At 39.2% G+C, this 21,579-nt stretch overlaps 2 protein-coding genes across 2 annotated transcripts; one reads left to right on the forward strand and one right to left on the reverse strand.

Moving 5' to 3' along the window:
• Positions 1-2,136: 2,136 nt before the first annotated feature.
• Positions 2,137-10,678, forward strand: LOC130214191 (oocyte zinc finger protein XlCOF26-like). Its single transcript, XM_056445742.1, has 3 exons — positions 2,137-2,220; positions 2,357-2,457; positions 7,552-10,678. The coding sequence occupies exons 2-3, from the start codon at positions 2,400-2,402 to the stop codon at positions 8,598-8,600; spliced, it is 1,107 nt and encodes a 368-aa protein (XP_056301717.1). The 5' UTR covers positions 2,137-2,220; positions 2,357-2,399; the 3' UTR covers positions 8,601-10,678.
• Positions 10,679-14,358: 3,680 nt separating this feature from the next.
• On the reverse strand, positions 14,359-20,018 carry LOC130214190 (oocyte zinc finger protein XlCOF20). The gene is made up of 2 exons (XM_056445741.1): positions 19,644-20,018; positions 14,359-18,271 (listed from the first exon to the last, which is right to left on the reverse strand). Exons 1-2 carry the CDS (start codon positions 19,699-19,701, stop codon positions 17,055-17,057), a joined length of 1,275 nt encoding a protein of 424 aa, XP_056301716.1. The 5' UTR covers positions 19,702-20,018; the 3' UTR covers positions 14,359-17,054.
• Positions 20,019-21,579: the final 1,561 nt, after the last annotated feature.

Genomic DNA, 21,579 nt, shown 5'->3' on the forward strand with positions numbered 1-21,579 from the left:
TTCTACATTGTAGATTGTGTGTGAAGTTCTAGTAGATTAAAACACTGAAGAGCAAATCCATCGATGTGCAGCTCCACAAGTCCCAAACCAAGCAAGCCAGTGGCGACTGGAGGAATAAACTTCAACAATTGACAAAGTGAAGGAAAAAAAACTTTGAGAGAAACCAGGCTCAGTTGGGCACGACCATTTCTCCTCTGACCAAACTTCTTATGCAGAGCTTCAGTCTAGGTGCCGGAGGCTGGAGAACGCTGGACGTTCATTATGGAGAAGCTGCAGGTGTGAGTAGGTCACCGGTGGGTGTTTAGGGCTGGCCCACGAGATCAATGCGGAGACTCGTCTGTCACTGTTGTCTTTCAGGTCTCATGCTCTCCACTCCTCCATAACCACCACAGCATCTGCTCAGGATACGGCCTGGTCCAGGATTATGGAGATCTTGGGATAATGAAAAGCAGATTAACATAAGATGCCGTTCAAATTAAATAAAAAGTTGAGCAGATTATTTTTTTTTATTGTTTCTTCTTACTCCCAGAATTTTAGTTTGAATTGTGTTTTGATAAATAAGAAAGGTTTGGTCATATTAGCGAATTTCAGGTGACACTAAAAAATGCTGATCTGGAAAAAAGCCCAGGCTTAACTCAGCCGCTGGGTAAATATGGGACAGAACTAATTTTTTTTACTTAATTTTTTTTAGCTTATGCTGTGTTCACACCAGATGCGGTACGTGTGGATAAATCATGCTATTCGCGTGTAAATAAACGTGTGAACATTTTGAGTTTACTCGCTACATTCGCACGTCAAATTCACTTCACAATAGATGCGGATTCATGTCATGGGCAGGGCTGCTGTCTGTCCGGTGACTGTAGCTTCATTGGTTAATGGCTAACATGGGTTTTATTAACAGAATAGCTGTGTTTATGTGCCTTAGGAAGGCTGAAAAACAGCGTTGATTCATTTGGAGCCGTGTCAAAGTGCGCTAGACCCATTCAGAGATGCACCTAACCCTGTGAGTTCATCAACTCCAGAAACTTAAGCTGGATGTTGGAAGCTCTCAGTGGTGCTTCAGACCGAGCCCAGTTTGATTAGCTGTTGTACGGTGTCCCCCAGGGCATCAACAACAGGCGCTACGTCATAATCACGCCCCATACATGAGCAGACTTCTGATTGGTTAAGGCAGCGCGAATGTTACTCAATTTGCGTCGCTTCATTTGCGCAAATCATGTAATTAGCGCGTATCGCCTCGCAGGATATCTATTCGTGTCTTTGCATTGACGTAACATGTAAATCACTCACGCTTGATGCTTTATCCGCGTCTGGTGTGAACACAGCATTAGAATGCTGGGTTGTTTATTTGTCCCAACCAGTGGGTTCCGTTAATCAAGTTGCAGTGATTTAAACATTGGGTTATTTGTTGTCATTGCCTTTAATTGCTAGCATTAGGCTATATTTACCAATATCACTAATAATAACAGTAAATAATAATCACAAATTAATCAAATTATACATTTTTTTAAATATTTCACAACACAAAAATGTGGTTGGCTCAGTGGTTAGCATTGTCGCCTCACAGCAAGAAAGTCATTGGTTCGAGTCCCGGCTGGGTTAGTTGGCATTTCTGTTCAGTTTGCAGGTTCTCCCCGTGTTGTCGTGGGTTTCCTCCAGGCTGCTCTGGTTTCCCCCACAGTCCAAAAACATGCGCTATAGGTAAATTAAAGAAACTAAATTGGCCGAAGTGAATGTGTGTATGGGTGTTTCCCAGTACTGGGTTGCAGCTAGAAGGGCATTCGCTAAGTTAAAACATATCCTGTAATAGTTGGCAGTTCATTCCGCTGTGGGGACCTCTGACTAAGAGGCTAGAGACTAAGCTGAAGGAATTTGAAATTGAATGAATGAATCGTCAATTGTCAATACTTTACTGATGTACGAATTCACTGTTCGCTTTTAAAAGAAGCAGCCTAATTCCAAATCAAACATGTATGAGGAGAGAAACAGAGAAACCAACCCTGCGTTTATTTGTCAGCTAAGATAACAGTGAGTTTATTTTAAACGCTTTATTTATGATTTATAAAGGCGTTCATGAGTGTCGGGTTCCGCCAGTAGTGGCGCTCGCGTACCGAAAACAACGTCCAGGTTTAAGAGAAGAAGAAGAGCGCGGAAAGAATGTAAACATGAGAACGGAAACAGCCGTTCATAATGCTCTGAATATACTATATTTATCAAACTGTAAGTACATTCACTTTATTATTTATTAAGAGAATTATTTTAAGATGATGGCAATTGAAATTCCTATCAAATCTTTATTCAGAAGGCATTAATTTCGCGTGTTTACCGATGTTAAACTGATGATTTGGTCAAACAGGAGGAATTACTGCAGGAGAAACAACTGGTATACTATAGTAAAGATGGAGATTAAGGAGGAACCCTGCAGAATAAAAGAGGAAGAGGCCGAGGAACTAATAGGTTTGTGTTTTCATTCTTTCTCTTTATTAAATAACCCAAACTGACTAAATAATTAATCTAAAACTAAATACCCGTCAGTGCCGGATTGAAACACACCTTTTAACAACAGCACAAATGGTCAACTACTTACAACAAGCAAAAAAGTGATTATTTTAACCATATTTTTTATTTATTATGACACTGTTGTACACCTTTTTTTCAATGGGTCAAAGTTATTTTAAAAAGGCTGTTGAAATAAAAGAAATCCACTATTTCTCTTACTTTTATGCTATTTAGGAGCCATGTGCAGCCACTGACAGGTGACTCTCTCTCTCTCTTTCTCTCTCTCTCTCTCTCTCTCTCTCTCTCTCTCTCTCTCTCTCTTTCTCTCTCTAAAGTTGCTTTATTGGCAAAGTACAGTTTTGCCAAAGCATTTTAGATATATTTAAAATTTTCTTTTCGGCTTAGTCCCTTTATTAATCAGGGGTTGTCACTGCGGAATGAACCGCCAACTTATCCAGCACATGTTTTATGCAGCGGATGCCCTTCCAGCAGCAACCCAACACAGTGAAACATCCATAAACTCTTGCATTCACACTCATACACTACGGCCAATTTAGTTTATACAGTTCACCTACACCACATGTGTTTGGACTGTGGGGGAAACCGGAGCACCCATAGGAAACCCACACCAACACAGGGAGAACATGCAAACTCCACACAGAAATGCCAACTGGCCCAGCCGTGACTCAAACCAGCGACCTTCATGCTGTGAGGTGATTGTGCTACCCACTGCGCCCCATGTAATATATTAAAATAAACAGGAAATGATAAACCACAGAAAAATGAATAAAAATAGACATTATTGCTAAAATTTTAATAGTTACTAGAATTAAAAAGTGTAGATTTTTTAAATAAGGCAAATTAGTTAATTAACCATTTACATAGTAAAGTTAATGATTAATCATTTAATGTTTCTCTCGCGCCGGTCAGCAGTGAAAAGGTAATGCAAAAACATACACAAATAATGGCAACGTCAGAAAGCGAAAGTAAAACCTGAATCTCTGACAGTTTAGGAGTTTCAGAACCTTCAGCTGGACGCATTTTGGCACAAAAGGTGCCTCTCTGTGGGTTTGCAGAGCACGTGAGATTGTGTCTGTGACTTCTTGCTGTTACGTTCCTACTTAAATCTATTCAATTCAATTCAATTCAGCTTTATTTGTATAGCGCTTATACAATGTAGATTGTGTCAAAGCAGCTTCACATAAAGGGTCACAGTAAATAGGAACAGTGTAGTTCAGTTTGTAGTGTTTAAGTTCAGTTCAGTTGAGCTCAGTTCAGTGTGGTTTAATAATCACTACTGAGAGTCCAAATACTGAAGAGCAAATCCAACGATGCGCAGCTCTACAGATCCCAAACCATGCAAGCCAGTGGCGACAGCGGAGAGGGAAAAAAAACTTCACTAATGGTGAAAGTGAAGAAAAAAAAAAACCTTGAGAGAAACCAGGCTCAGTTGGGCACGACCATTTTAATTTCTCCGCTGGCCAAACGTCTTGTGCAGAGCTGCAGTCTCAGTGGCGGAGGCTGGAAGCTGGCCTCAGCGAAGACTCGTCTGTCCCTGGAGCGTCACAGGAAAGCGTCACAGGAATCAGTCTCATGTTCTCCACTCTTCCATGACCATCACAGTAGCTGCTCAGGATTCGGCCTGGTCCAGGATATGGGGGTAAACACAGCTAGGAATGAACAAATGAAGAAAGAGGGGAGAGTACCGCTTCCAGACCCAGAATCATCAGTCAACACCTTAATATTCTGATCACCATCAGGCAATCATTGATTTATTGTGTTATCAAAAAAATATATATGGTATCTTAAATTTTAAAGAACATAATACAAACAAAAATAATACCTTAGGATATGGGGGTCCAAAATAACAAACAAAACAACAAATAACTAATTTAACGACAAACTAACTTCCCTAACAAAATAAACATTCCCAAAAGAAAGAAAAATACAATATACTTCCCTTTCTTTCTCCCTGCCTACCCAGCAAAACAGGAGAAAAAGGTTTTAAAATAAAAAAGACACCCCACACCTTACTCAGACCGTCAACTTAATTCACATTATAAAGGTGAAAACAAAAAGTACACGAGTCACAAGCCCCTGGGACTGGAGCAGCTCAAGTGAGACATGTCGTCCCCCTCTCTCTTGCCTTCTGGTTGGCTGCAGCCAGTCTTTATAGCTCAGTTGGTTAGCTGCGCAGATTTGACTCAGGTGGCAACAATCTGTAAACAAAAGAAATCAGGAAACAGAAGAAAAACGGCAATATAGAAGCTGCGGTCACACTAGAGTTTGAGCTTGTGAAATTCTGTCGTGCGGCGCTGCAAAAAGGGGCAGGATTAAACAAGATGATTAGACATTTTAAAAAGCCAGTGATTGCTCCATGTTTTAAATTTCTGCCCAGAGAAGTCCTGTTTTGATCCTCGATTGGTCTCACGCAGACAAGTGATGCGATTTCGCAGGTCAGAGTTCACCAAGCTTGAACTTTCCAATGCAGCGATCTGTGAAACTTGACGCATGACCCTGCGTTTCTGGTCTGACGCATTCGTGTGCGTATGAATGGAAGTTTATGGGGAGAAAAGCCCAGTGTGACCGCAGCTAGAAACAAAAATAAAACAGTCACGGGGCATAACATTGCGCACACAGAACCAGCAGTAGGAAATGTGCAGAGGGAAAGAAGAAAGAAGATCGCGAATGTTTGACTTTCTTGAGTTGATACAAAGAAGTGCAAAAGGATGATAATAATAGTATTATTGATGTGTCACCACCAAATATATGTGACCGGCCGTTTGTAAAGCTGGGCGGCACGCTCAAGAAAAGTCTATTATGAGTGGGAAACACTGCTAGACTAGGCATGGGACGATAACCGGTTTCAAGGTTTAAATACGGCTAAAATGTTCTGTTATACCGTTCCCAAGGTACAGCTGAAGTCAGAATTATTAGCCCCCCTTTGAATTGTTTTCTTTTTTAAATATTTCCCAAATGATGTTTAACAGAGCAAGGAAATGTTCACAGTATGTCTGATAATATTTTTTCTTCTGGAGAAAGTCTTATTGTTTTATTTCGGCTAGAATAAAAGCAGTTCTTAATTTTTTAAAAGCCATTTTAAGGACAAAATTATTAGCCCCTTTAAGCTATGTTTTTTCTTGATAGTCTACAGAACAAACCATCATTATACAATAACTTGCCTAATTACCCTAACCTGCCTAGTTAACCTAATTAAGCCTTTAAATGTCTCTTTAAGCTGTATAGAAGTGTCTTGAATATCTAGTCTAATATTATTTACTCTCATCATGACAAAGATAAAATAAATCAGTTATTAGAGATGAGTTATTAAAACTATTATGATTAGAAATGTGTTGAACAAATCTGCTCTTTAAACAGAAATTGAGGAGAAAAATAAACAGGGACTGCAACTGTATATATGTTTTTTTTTTAATGTATTTTTTATTTGTTGTAAAGAAATCTGTGTTTTTGAAACTAAAAGAGCAGAAATCAATGATTTATTTGAACTATTTAGCCTGACGTGTTGACTGTTCCAACATAAATGTTTCTTAAAATAAAATAAACTGTGTTCAACAGGGAAAAGGTTATTTTAGTTTGTTTGTTTTACCCAGACATTTAAAAATAACTTTATTTTCAATACCGTGAAACTAGTATTTTTATTCGAGGTTATCACACCGTCAGAATCTTAAACCGGACCATGTCTACTGTAGACCTTGTATATTAATGGCTCGTTTCCACTGACTGGTATGGTACGGTACGGTACAGTTTGGTACGGGTCACCTTTATCAAGCTTGCGTTTCCATTAACAAGGGTACCCTTTTGGTGGGCGTGGTGTATGACAGAAAGTTTCAGTCGACGTCATTCTCGCTCGAGGAAATGTCTACAATTAAGCTGTACAGGTCGCTCACGTATCATATGAGAAGCACTTCTCACAAAACAGATGCTTCATACACAAACACTTGTGTAGAAATGTTTATTAATAACTTTTCTATGAACATGAGTTGATTATCACTGCAGATCAATGACAGTGCGAAACAGCCTACTGTAACGTCTGTAATTATATGAAATAACTAAATAAATGAACATATATAAACACATACAGCCCCTTATAGTCTCTGATATGTTACCAACTACAGAAGAACTACACACAGCAGACATTTCGCCCGTATTTAGGTTCAAAACAACCCAAAATATAGCCTACAGTCAGTGAAAACCTCTGATCTGTGTCTGTAATCTTCAGCAGCACATGTAGCCTCTGTTAGACAGTAATTCCGTCATTCCCAGTTCATAATAGTCCAAAAGGTGAAGATAATAAGTTATACATGGCATTTTGTTCATGTTTGCTGAATAATAATGTGCTCCTTTTTTCTGGCTCCTCCTTTGCTTTTTCAGGCTTCACTCTCGCGTTTGTCAGTGTCTGACAGGATCGGGTTTCAAAAGCACGTCAATAATCAAGCGCAGGTTATTATCATCAGCTCAAGAAGTTTGTTATTTCAGATATAATGTTAGACGCGAGCGCAAGGAAGAAAGCGAAACCGCTCGCGCCTCAGACTGGCTCGTAAAAAACTACAGGGCACAGGGTAAATCTGCTCTTTTTCTTGGCTTTGTGGCTGTTCATCAAGACGACGACAAGGTTTGTTTGAGCCTGGATCGACCATGGCTCGTTATTATATGTATAAATAATTCCGCTGTAATCTCTCGCTGTGTATTTCAAACATGGCAGTTTTTTGTTTTCATTCTGGCTTGAAGCGCATGACGCCTTTCTGTAAACCAAAAGCGTTCAGCTGCGCGTCTAGCTCCGCCTTTTGGTACCCTTTCTCGTGTTTGGTACCCTTTCGAAAGGGTGCCGAAAAAGTGGTACGGTACGGTTCGGTTCGGTACGCTTTTTGACAGTGGAAACGGCCATAAAAGCATACCAAACCAAACCGAACCGTACCGTACCCTCAGTGGAAACGGGCCATAAGGTTGCACCACGTTCAGGTTAAACATTTTGTTTTGTTTGTGATTAATTCGTTCTGTAATTGAATATGTGGATTTTAATGTTCATTTTAGGCCCCGTGGAGCTGGATGAACTCAAAAAACAGCCTCATCATATCAAAAATGAAGATGGAAATGCAGCTGAGCAAGATTTCACACAGAAACAAGTGCAAAACACTGAAGTCAAAGAGCTGTTCACCTGCTCTGAGTGTGGTAAGAGTTACATATATAAATCCTCCCTTAAAAAACACATGAGTGCTCACAGTGGAGAAAAGCTGTTCGCATGTACTCAATGTGGAAGGAGTTACATGTATAAATCAGATCTTAACAGGCACATTAAAGTTCACAATGGAGAAAGACCTTATACGTGCGCCGAGTGCGGAAGCAGTTTCATTTATAAAGGACATTTAAAGGAGCATATGAAGATTCACAGCGGGGAAAAACCGTTCACGTGCGCTCAATGCGGAAACAGTTTCATGTACAACAAAGACTTAAATGCGCACATGAAGATTCACAGCGGAGAAGACATGTTCGAGTGCACTCATTGTGGAAAAAAGTTCACACGTAAAGGACACTTGAATGTGCACCTGAGAGTTCACACTACAGATAAACCGTTCGCATGCACTGAATGTGGGAAGAGTTTTAAATATAAAAGCGTGCTCAATAATCATCTGCACACTCATGCTGAAGTCAAGTCGTTTAGCTGCGATCAGTGCGGTAAATCATTTGTTTGTGCATCAAACTTAAGAACACATCTTAAAGTTCACACTGGTGTGAAGCCTTACATTTGTGCGTTTTGTGGAAAGACGTTTCTACATATGAGTTATTTAAAATTGCACCAGAACACTCACACCGGAGCGAAACCTCATGTGTGTTCAGTCTGCGGCAGGAGCTTCAGTTTGTTGAGCAACCTAAAAAAGCACAAGAGGATTCACACCGGAGAGAAACCGTACAAGTGTTCACACTGTGGGAAGAGTTTCTCCTGTTCGTCGGCTGTGAAAGCTCACGTGAGGATTCACACCGGAGAAAAGCCGTATCAGTGCTCGTCATGTGGGAGGAGGTTCGCTCTTTTTCATAATATGCGAAGTCATGAAAAAAAACATCGGCTAAAGCTGTCATCGTGAGCAAACGTTTATTGTATTTCTTTGTAAACCTATACAGAAATCTGAGATAAGACATTATAATCAAATCAAATGTGTTTTAATCTTATATATTCTTGCTGCCGTCGCTATGAGGGTTGATCCTGTAAAAAATGCTGGATTCCACACAATCGATTTGTGAATTTTTTGAGTTTAGCCCTGCACAATATATAGTTTAAGCATCAAGATTGCAATGTTTTATTATTATTATACACTCAATGGCCATTTTATTAGGTACACCTTACTAGTCACAGGTTGGACCCCTTTTGTCTTCAGAACTGTCTTAATCCTTCGTGGTGTAGATTCAACAAGATACTGGAAATATTCCTCAGAGATTTTGCTCCATATTGACATGATAGCATCACACAGTTGCTGCAGATTTGTCAGCTGCACATCCATGATGCCAATCCACCACATCCCAAAGGTGCTCTATTGGATTGAGCTCTGGTGACTGTGGAGGCCAGTTGAGTACAGTGAACTCATTGTCATGTTCAAGAAACCAGTCTGAGATGATTCACGCTTTATGACATGGTGCGTTATCCTGCTGGAAGTAGCCATCAGAAGATGGAGACACTGTGGTCATAAAGGGATGGACATGGTCAGCAACAATACTCAGGTAGGCTGTGCCGTTGACACAATGCTCAATTGGTACTAATGAACCAAAAGTGTGCCAAGAAAACATCCCCCACACCATTACACCACCACCAGCCTGAACCGCTGATACAAGGCAGGATGGATCCATGCTTTCATGATGTTGAGGCCAAATTCTGAGCCGACCATCCGAATGTAGCAGCAGAAATGGAGACTCATCAGACCAGGCAACGTTTCTCCAATCTTCTATTGTCCAGTTTTGGTGAGCCTGTGTGAATTGTAGCCTCAGTTTCCTGTTCTTAGCTGACAGGAGTGGCACCCGGTGTGGTCTTCTGCTGCTGTAGCCCATCCGCCTCAAGGTTGGACGTGTTGTGTTCAGAGATGCTCTTCTGCAGACCTCGGTTGTAACAAGTGCTTATTTGAGTTACTGTTGCCTTTCTATCAGCTGGAACCAGTCTGGCCATTCTCCTCTGACCTCTGACACCAACAAGCCATTTGCGCCCACAGAACTGCCGCTCACTGGATATTTTCTGTTTCAGACCATTCTCTGTAAACCCTAGAGATGGTTGTGCGTGAAAATCCCAGTAGATCAGCAGTTTCTGAAATACTCAGACCAACCCGTCTGGCACCAACAACCATGCCACGTTCAGTCACTTAAATCCCCTTTCTTCCCCATTCCGATGCTCAGTTTGAACTGAAGCAGATCGTCTTGACCATGTCTACATGTCTAAATGCATTGAGTTGCTGCCATGTAATTGGCTGATTAGAAATTTGCGTTGACGAGCAGTTTGACAGGTGTACCTAATAAAGAGGCCGGTGAGTGTAAACAGCAAGCTAAACGGTGCTGTAATTGATTTACAGTAAGTTACTGTAGATTCTACAGGAAATTGTTAACAGTTCATAAGACATTTAAAGAATGTTTACTTGTTCATCTGTTATTATTGTATTGTATTTTACAGTGTTTTGAAACCACTCAGCTCTTATGATAAAATTGACAATTTAAAAAAACACTTCCTTTAACTCTATTGGGGATATTTGATGTTTTACTGCATTTTGTGCAACTTGTTTACTACAAAATCAAATTTATTGACAAAACCATCAAATTAAAAGCAATATCAATGTATTTATTGTCCATAGAAGTAAAACTTCATATTTTTGTTTAGTTTGGGTCTGATAATATTAAAGGTTTTGTTCCTCCATGTTCTAACTATATCACACTATGCGAGTCGTAAAATACATTTACATTTCATTTACATTTCAAATGAAAGTTATAGAAATGATAGTTTGAGTTGCTGTGCTGTATTTTTGAAATGTTTGTTTATGCCGAGCACTATCATATTAATTGTGAACATTTCAATACTGGTGGTAATATCAGTTGATTAGATAATCTAAATCACAACATAACTTGCATTTGCAGTGATGTCACCTTGTAAAACTGTATAATACACTGAAATAAAAAGCAACAAAATCAATGATGACTTGTTTAATACATGTAGTTTAGTTTGCATGAATATGCTGTATTCAACATTGCTGACTCAGATGTAGACAATCATACACTTTAAACAATTCTTGCAACTAAATACATTTCATTGTAATCAAAACAAATATTTACTTATACATATACACTTAAACTAACAAATTCATTTAGCTAGTCGAAATAGAGCAAGATGAAGCACTAGCTTAGAAATAAATATTCTGTAGTAATAAATAATTTTTAAAACATATTTGTTTTCCCATATATATTTAATAGTCGTTTTTTCTTACAGTACATCTGGAAAGTATTGATAGCGCTTCACTTTTTCCACATGTTTTTATGTTACAGCCTTATTCCAAAATGGATTAAATTCATTTATTTCCTCAACATTCTACACACAATCCCCCATAATGACAAATTTATTACAAAGAAAAAAGCTGAATAATCACATGTACATCAGTATTCACAGCCTTTGCTCAATAGTTTGTTGATGCACCTTTAGCATTGATTACAGCCTCAAGTATTTCTGAATATGCTGCCACAAGCTTGGGACACCTGTCTTTTGGGGGAATTTTTGCCCATTCCTCTTTGCAGTGCCTCTCAAGCTCTATCAGGTTGGATAGGAAGCGATGGTGTACAGCCATTTTCAGATCTCTCCAGAGATGTTCAATAGGATTTAGGTCTGGGCTCTGGCTGGGCCATTCAAGGACATTCACCAGGTTGTTGTGAAGCCACTCCATTGATATTTTGGCGGTGTCCTTTAGGTCATTGTCCTGCTAGAAGATGAACCGTCGTCCCAGTCTGAGGTCAAGAGCACTCTGAAGCATTCAGGATGTCTCTGCACATTCCTGCATTCATCTTTCCCTCTATCCTGACTAGTCTTCCAGTTCCTGCTGCTGAAAAACATCCCCACAGGATGATGCTGCTACCACCATGCTGCACTGTAGGGATGGTATTAGCCTGGCGATGAGCGCTGCCTGGTTTTCTCCAAATGTAACGCCTGGCATTCACTCCAAAGAGTTCAATTTGAGTCTCATCAGACCAGAGAGTTTAGTTTCTGATGGTCTGAGAGTCCTTCAGATGCCTTTAGGCAAACTCCAGGCGGGGAGTGGCTTCTGTCTGGCCACTCTACCATACAGGCCTGATTGGTGGATTGCTGCACAGATGATTGATGCCTTTTCAAATCATGTCCAATCAATCGAATTGACCACAGGTGAACTCCAATGAAGCGGCTGAAACATCTCAAGAGTGATCAGTGGAAACAGAATATACCTGAGCTCAATTTAAAGCTTCACGCTAAAGGCTGTGAATACTGATGTACATGTGTTTTTCAGCTTTTTTATTTGTAATAAATTTGTCATTATGGGGGATTGTGTGTAGAATGTTGAGGAAATAAATCAGTTTAATCCATTTTGGAATAAGGCTGTAACATAAAAACATGTGGAAAAAATTAAGCGCTATCAATACTTTCCAGATACCCTGTACGATTCTAATACACTACTGATAAAATATGCAATTGTTTTGAATGAATTATTTTACAGGAGAACTTTATGAAATGTCAAATATGACCCCTTCTCATAAACCTGAGTCATATAATGAGCTATGTCATATAATCTGAGGGAAAAAGGCACGACTTGCATATAGTGAAGAATCTTTTTTTAATGGGCTATATGCACACTGACTTTGAGTTTCAGCCAGCCAGCCTCTGCGTTTCTGGGCTTTCTATTAAAAGATTGCCATGTTTAAGGTCTGATTTCTTTAAAATCAGTAATCTTCACTCCCTGATAGATATATGACATAAAGTGGGTCTCAGACCGAACAAGAAGCACTGCATTTCAATCAATTTTCTCCTGCTATGACTTTAAAATATGACAGCTTATTTTACTTTAGTATTTTCACTGGTGTTTATAGAAAATAATCACATTAAGTGTTCACTGAGAGTTTATCTTTGGCTGAAAAACACTAGCTGTGCATATACTGCATTGCACAACAAAGGTTTTGATGTTCTTGAGGTTTAATTCATCAGTATAGGTTGTTTTTTTATGGTAATCATTAGTCAGTATAGCAGATCTTCCACTAGATGGCGACAAATGATTTCATTCATTCATTTTCTTTTCGGCTTAGTTCTATTAATAATCAGGGGTTGCCACAGCAGAATGAACTGCCAACTTATCCAGCATTTGTTATACTCGGTGGATGCCCTTTCAGCCGCAACCCAACACTGGGAAATACCCATTCACACACACACAGACACTATGGCCAATTTAGCACATATAGCGCATGTGCTTGGACTGTGGGGGAAACCCACGCCAACACTGGGAGAACATGCAAACTTCACACAGAAATGCCAACTGACCCAGCTGGGACTCAAACCAGAGACCTTCTTGCTGTGAGGTGATTGTGCTACCCACTGCGCCGCCGTGACGACTCCACATGGAATCAAAATTTACAATGTTTATTTTGCTAGTGCCCTTTGGTTTTGGTTAGGTGAACAATTAATCTGTGCAAGTGAATCCACTCAATGAAAAATTTGCTTTGGGAATCTTACATAATTATATTACAATCTGACAGTTTGCTTCTGCTCTGGAACGACTGTCTTTCTCTAATGACATCAGATTGACGGATTGGTAAAATATTAGTCAAGTCCCTCTAACTGTTAAGGTCTTTGCACATTGAAGTCCAAAATTTTTGTGTGCCTCTTTTTTTACCTGAATTGTCAAAACACCTCTCAAAACGCCTTTTTGGATCCATTCATTTGCATCCGCTTCTCCGGGGCCGGGTCACGGGGGCAGCAGTCTTAGTAGAGACACTTCCTCCAGCTCCTCCGGGGGGATCCCGAGGCGTTTCTAGACCAGCTGAGAGACATAATCCCTCCAGCATGTCTTGGGTCTTATCGTGGCCTCCTCCCGGTGGGACATGCCTGGAACACCTCCCTTGGTAGGCATCCAGGAGGCATCCAAAACAGATGCCCGAGCTACCTCAGCTGACTTCTCTCGATGTGGAGGAGAACTCTATTTCAAGCTCCTCCCGGGTGACAGAGCTTCTATCTATAAGGGTGCGCCCTGCCACCCTATGAAGCAAACTCATTTCGTCCGCTTGTATCCGAGATCTTGTCATTTCAGTCATGACCCAAAGCTCATGACCATCGGTGAGAGTAGGAAGGTAGATTGACCAGTAAATCGAGAGCTTTGCCTTTTGTCTCAGCTCCTTCTTTACCACAGCAGACTGGTACATCGACCGCATTACTGCTGCCACTGCACCAATCAGCCTGTCAATCTCAGGTTTCATCCTTCCCTCACTCGTGAATTAAACCCCAAGATACTTGAACTCATCCACCTGGGGTAAGGGCTTTCCTCCAACCTGAAGATGGCAAACCACCTTTTTCCAGTGGAGCCACATGGCCTCAGATTTGGAGGTGCTGATTCTCATCCCAGCCGCGTCACACTCAGCAGCAAACCACCCAAGTTCATGTTCGGTGAAGCCAACAGAACAACATCGTCTGCGAATAACAGAGATGAAATCCTGTTCTCCCACTCCTGTGGCCTTTTTGGATCAAAAAATATATCTCACCCGATTAATTATTGTTTTTTTGATGTAGGAAAGTTTCAGAGGCAGTGTATTAATATGACTGACACAACGTTAGGTCGAAACACTTGACACATGACATAAGAAAATAAGAACTTTTCAATATTTATTTAAGGATTTCAATGCAAATCCCATTAGATCCACTTGTTTGGCAAACAAAGCAAGTCTCTCATATACTATACAGACATATTCAGGGCTTGACCTTAACACTCTCCAAATGCGGGTAGATTTCAGTGGTGGCGGGTTAGACAGACACTCCCACTAGCCACTTTGGCTGGTTGAAAATAGTTTTTAAATTGTAGTTTTCTTAAAAGCAGGCAATACGGATGGCCTAATATGCGTGCAAATGCGATCTTAGAATCGAGAAGCAGCACGACTGACAACGATAACTCTGTACGCACAATAGGGGTGTCAAAATAAATAGTTTCTTTGGCCCACCACGATGCAGACGTGCACAATACGGTATCGGTTCAGTAATAATCACAACCGGTTTTTATGTACTGACGTCATTTATATCATATGCGCTATGTCTCCGTAGCTTACTATGGCGAGTGTTTACAACGCTCTAACTACTTAAAAACGCAGAAACGCACAATTTCACTGTGTGTGTTTGCTGGACAGTCTTTCACTGACACTTACAGCAGAAGCCCCTATTTCACTGCGATTGAGAGAATGAAAGTAAACTCCATTTCTCTCTCACTGTGGCTCATTTGACCTGCTGGCGTGACTTTTCCTCTCCTCTCGGCATTTACATCGATACTTCTGGATACAGACACGAGCGCGTGTCTGCAGAGTTTTCTCCACCATGTCTTTCATAGATCAGCTGTGATCGCCGCGGCCATTTATCAGTGTCACTCATTGGTGAAGAGCGCAGCGCGCAAGAGCCAATCACAGCCCTTTCTGTTGATCGCGTGACCAATCATAGGGCTGTAAGAATGACCTCACAAGGCTCAGAAAGCGAGCGACTTATATTTGTTAATTTGCTATAAATGCTCGTTGTTCTGTGCATGTACCTGAGTTTGTAAGGTGCAGTTTATATATCTGTTTATATTAAAGGACAAAATTGTATAACAAAGAGTATATAAATATATTTATACATTTTAATACAAGAATTGCTGTGCTGTGAAGAAAATATAAAACTGTGTATGGAAAGCATCGTCAATGCACCGAGATATCGAATTGAACCGAATCGATGGCATGATAATCGTAACCGAACCGTGAGACCAGTGTAGATTCACACCTCTAACGCACAAGCAAAAGAAAGCAGGTGAATACCGAATGAGAGGATGATCACTCGTGCTAACAGCTAATGTGATGCGCTAGGCTGTTTCCTTGCGTGAAGCAAGCATGCCTAGAAACGCAACTGATGTGATCAGTTCTCTTTCAAATGTCAATAGTGTTTGTTTTTGTTGTTGTCTTTAAGAAATGTTTTGTTAAATCAAAAGTATAGTATACAGCTATATTGTGCTTGTTTTGACACATTTAATATTTGCGGCTAAGAAATAATAATTTATGTTCAGTTAATTATTATCAGTTATCAGTTAATAATTATTTATGGTCAGAGATAAATTTGGTAAATTCTTTATTCTGAGCTCTGAAAAGTCCTGTGAAATAAAAACGAATTGTAATACGACACTATGAAACCATGAGCCATTTGCTCATGCTCATTGAGCACGCTCATACATGACACACAAAAAGTGAAATGAATGAGGCGGCATGTGGACATAACACAACATCTAAATCAAGTCATTTTTAGCATGTCAAAGTCATATTTATGCATGTAAAATATATTTTCCCAACAACAAAATTTTGGCAAGTGAAATGGCGAGTGGCTAGTAATGTTGGAAATCTACTAGTTCCAAGTTGGAACAAAATCTTGAACTGGTTCACAGATGTTGCATTAACACAAGACATTGTCTCATTCAGTTTAAAGTACTTCATAGGCTTCATTATTCCTGGTGTAAATTGAATAAAATAGTTCCAGTGTGTGACAAATGTCAGTTTTTAGATTCCAACCTGTCTCATTCCTATGTTATACATCCCAAATTACAGAGTTTCAGGAACTAAATATTTCAAGTTTTTCTGTTACATTAGACATTCCGATTGATCCAGATCCTATATTAATTTTTTTTCAGTTTCTGAAGAATTTTTGAGCCTTACACGGGTACAACAACAGTTTGTTTCATATGGGTTGATCTCTGCCCAAAAACGTATCCTTTTGTTTTGGAAGAAAAAAGATGTTCCAACTCTTAAATTATGGCTGACAGAGTTAACTGATACATTACATCTGGAAAAAAAATCAGATATACCCTAATAGACAAGGTTTTGTTATTTGAAAAAAACAGGTCCTCTTTTATTTCCTTTTTACAAACTTGTGATTAATATGTTTACTATGCCTTCAGTACCTACGTTTATTGTTGGATAGCACTGGTGGGACGATGGTGGGGGGGAATGCATGTTTACTTTTCTGTTTAATTATTTTAATACTGTTGTTTGTTGTTTTGTTTTTGTTTTTTTCTTTTCAAATGTCTTAATTGTTAAAATGTAAGTTTTATGTTTATCTTTAAAAATAAGTGTATTTTAAAATGAATGTCTGCAAAAATTTCTAATAATAAAATAATGAAACCAGGAAAACTACTAGCAACAGTGGCTGGTGATCAGAAAAGTTAATGTCAAGCCCTGGACATATTATATCAGTTATAATATCCTGGAAATGGAGGCGTACCATTGCATGCAACACTTGTATATTCATAACCCCTTCTGAGGATAAAGAAGGAGGGGTGGGGGGGTCATGATGAAATGGCATTGTTATTTTGGGCTGAAAAGTTTGGGAACCCCTGATTTAGACACCACTGTTTATTCATGTGTATCTGTAGATTATATGAGCGAGTGAAACTCTTCCCGCATGATGAGCACTGATGCGGCTTTTCTGCAGTGTGCATCCTCTCATGATCTTTCAGTGTTGATGAACATGAGAAACTCCTCCCACAGTCCGAACACGTGTACGGTTTCTCTCCAGTGTGAATCCTCTGGTGTGTTTTTAAGTTGCTGGATGTTTTAAAGCTCTTCCCGCAGTCTGAACACACATGCGGTTTCACTCCAGTGTGAATGTTCCGGTGAACTTGTAAATGTTCAGACCGTGAAAAACTCTTTCCGCAGAAATTACAAACATGAGACTTGGTAGCAGAGTGAATTTTAAGGTGTGATCTTAAAGTTGACGCTGTAATAAATGTTTTATCGCACTGATCACAGCCGAAAGAGCGCACTCCAGCGTGAGAGCGATGATGATCTTTCAGGAAACTTTTAGACCTGAAGCTCTTCCCACACTCAGTGCATGTATAAGGCTTTTCTCCAGTGTGAACCCTCATGTGTCTTTTGAGTTTTGATTCAGATATGAAACTCTTTCCACACTGCGTGCACGTGAACGGTTTCTCTCCGGTGTGAATCCTCATGTGCACATGTAAGTGCTCTTTACGAATGAAGCTGTTTCCGCATTGAGCGCATGTGAATGGTTTTTCTCCAGTGTGAACTCTCATGTGAACGTTAAAGTTTCCTTTATGCACGAAACTCTTTCCACATTCAGAGCAGGTGAAAGATTTACTCATTCCAGCTTGTTCCTGTGTGAAATTCTGTGATATATCAATGTCTTCATTTTTGAAATGCTGACATGTTTTCTTATGATCACGTAGGTTAAATGATCTGCCGAAACTCTTCCCACATGAAGAGCACTGATAGGGTTTTTCTCCAGTGTGAACTATCTGATGAATTTTCAGGCTCTCTGATTGAGTAAAGCTCTTCTCACAGTGTGAACACTGATGCGGTTTCTCTCCAGTGTGAATCCTCTGGTGTTTTTTTAGGTTGCTTGATGTACTGAAGCTCTTCCCGCAGTCTGCACACATATGTGGTTTCTCTCCATCATGAATGAAACTCTGCTCACGTTGTGAAATTGCAGCATTTCCGTCTTCATTTTTTAAATTAGGTCTTTGCGATTGTCCCTCTTTCACTTCTGTCGGGTTTAAAATAAACACGTTAAATCCCTAAACACTTCAATTAAATGACAATACACAAATCACTGACACACAAACTAATATTTCACTCATAAGGAGTCACACATTGGACACAAAGCGCAACCTATAACAATATACAATGCAATACTTTATCATACGCATTTGCACCTTATAACTTGTATATTTATAACAAATCTATACATACAACTCAACATCCAGAGCTTTTTGTTTAATTGCATCCCTGTTTAATGTTTGTCATCTTTTCTCATGTTTATTTTGTGTTTCCTTGTCACTTTATGTACACTGGAAGCTTCTGTAGCCAAAACAAATTCCTTTTTAAATGGAGGGGACACTGGCAACACTGCCTACAACACAATATTTCACTAAAATTAGAGATGAGATTAAAGACATTTTAAGACTCAGCAGAAACCTTGTAGTATGGAAGTCAGTGGGGACATGTTTCCAACTTTCTCCTTTTGTGTTTAATGAATTTAAAATTTGGAGTGAACTATCCTTGCTCAAATGCTCACACCACAAGGTAAGAAAATATACCTAGAAAGTTCCTGTCTCTGTCATTATCTCTGTCTCTTGTGTTTGAGCCATATAAAAAGATAATAATAGGCTAATAATGATAATAACATCCACTCCTTTGCTTTTTTCCCCGGCATCTCTATCAATAGAGGGAATCTTGCACTTTTCAAGTGAAGTTATTTGTTTTCAGGCTTTATAACACAGTCAAAAACACAACTTTCTAAACAAAAAAGTATTATTGTTATGTCTTAGGGCTAGGTATCCTCGTGAAGTTTCAGTACAAAGCTATATGATATATATAATTTCCACACGTTATATGTTTTATTTATTATCTTCGTAAACCACTCTAAACACCAACTGAATATTTGCAGTGTAAATTGATTCGAGTATTAATCTAAAGTACAGGTTTTTAACAAGTTTTATTGTAAACGTTCGGCTTTTATTCTGTGGTGATTTTGTGTTTGTTTACATTATTTGCCTCTCCTAATATGGCGACCGCTCCGCGAAACGCGCAGCTGCTCGATTCACATTCTCATCTCTCATATATCCTATCCATATCCAGATGTACACAATAATCAAGCTTAGAGTTAAGTTATGTAAGTTAACAACGATTTAAAATATATAACATCCAAGTACTCAAAGAAAGATAATGTGAATGGAGCGGCAGGATTTTAAACAGCGGTTTGCGGCGCTAGTTCGTTTTAAATGGGCTCGAATAGCCTATTATACATTGAATATAAGTCCCCAGTAATATCTACAAACATATTCAGTATTGTTACATATCATTTTCAATACAAATGTTCATCGTCAGTCGTTAAACAGAACAACGAAAATACAAACCTATTCGTTCCTCTGTCTCTTCATCTTTTATTCTGCAGGGTTCTTCCTCAATCTCCATTTTTACTATAGTATGTCAGTGGTTTTTCCTGCTGTTATTCCTCCTGTTTGCTGCTTCTTCAACTGTGGGAAGATGGGAATATTCCTCAGCATTTAAACTCTCATGTATAGCTGCGTAAGAAGCTTCATTAACACTTACAGTCCTCTGAATTACCTTGACGTGTTTTGTTCAAACACTAAATCTGAGTATAGATTGCGCCAAACGTTTTCGTCTAAATATCGGCAAGTTAAATGACTTCAAATACTGTTAGAAATAAACCTCTTAAATTAAATATGAAACGAGCCCATGCAGTTTCAGACACCCGAACGAATGACTCTCAAGAGTCGGTTCGTTTAAATGAATCAAAACACTGAATCAGTTTCACTCGGAACTCGAAACCTGAACCCACAGGACACACTCGTCATAATTTGTGTTTGGACACGCGTGTGTGTGTGTGTGTGTGTGTGTGTGTGTGTGTGTGTGTGTGTGTGTGTTATTTAACTCATCGACTAACAGCAAAAGCTTTTTATAGGTCATGCAATTTAAAAAATACAAAATAACTCAAAACGTATGACCTTTTATTAGCAAGAGTAGAAGTTATTCAACCCACAACATACAGTTTACAAAATTAGAAATAATAACAAAAAAACGTATTTTCCTTATGAAATAGGGAATAATATTCTACCTTTATGTCTATATTTCATTTACCTTTGCTTAATGTTTAGATAAAAAATAACATTAAAATAGAAAACACCCTGAAAATAAAAATATATACTATATATAGTCATACTATTCTCAAAAAAAACAAACAACATCAACAAAAAACGAGAATAAAAAAATGGCAAAGTAAACTGAACTACATACACTACCTGACAGAAGTCTTGTGGTGGATCTCAGTTGTAAGAGTAACACATAATGACTTGACTTCTAGTTGATCATTTGTAAAAGTGTCAGAAGGTGGATTTTCCTGCTGAATCATCTGTTGATCTGCATCCCAATCATCACTAATACTGCAGAAGACCTACTGGAACCCACATGGAGCCAAGATTCTGATAAAAATCAGTCAAGTTTGGTGAAGGAGAAATCATGGTTTGGGGTTACATTCAGTATGGGGGCGTGCGAGAGATCTGCAGAGTGGATGATCAACATCAACAGCCTGAGGTATCAAGACATTTGTGCTGCCCATTACATTACAAACCACAGGAGAGGGCAAATTCTCCAGCAGGATAGCGCTCCTTCTCATACTTCAGCCTCCACATCAAAACTCCTGAAAGTAAAGAAGGTCAAGGTGCTCCAGGATTGGCCAGCCCAGTCACCAGACATGAACATTATTAAGCATGTCTGGGGTAAAATGAAAGGAGGAGGCGTTGAAGATGAACACAAAGGATCTTGATGAACTCTGGGAGTCCTGCAGGAACGCTTTCTTTGCCATTCCAGATGACTTTATTAATCAGTGATTTGAGTCATGTCAGAGATGTATGGATGCAGTCCTCCAAGCTCATGATGGAGTCAGACACAATATTCATTCTGTTTCCACTGCAGCATGACCACATATTCTATACTGGACATTATTGAAGGTTCAGTGATGAGACTTCTATCTAAGCAGAGTCAGACCTTACTGTCCTAATGAAATCATTAATAAACAAGACATGATTTGTTGTCCCCATTTGGAGTGTTGTAAAAACTGAAAAATGAAAGAAATTATATGAGCACAAATTATAGATATGTTTAGGTGTAATGCACCTCACAGAGGCGGTTTATTTGTATAAAAAAGCAATATACATCCACTGTAACTTATATACAATTACAAAACTTACAAAAAGATAGCAAGTTTTTTTTTTTTTGCATTGGAATTTCTTTCACAAATATGAACAGAAAAGACCATAGAAAACAATTTTA

This window comes from Danio aesculapii, chromosome 21 (assembly GCF_903798145.1).
Source record: "Danio aesculapii chromosome 21, fDanAes4.1, whole genome shotgun sequence".
Taxonomy (NCBI): Eukaryota; Metazoa; Chordata; class Actinopteri; order Cypriniformes; family Danionidae; genus Danio; species Danio aesculapii.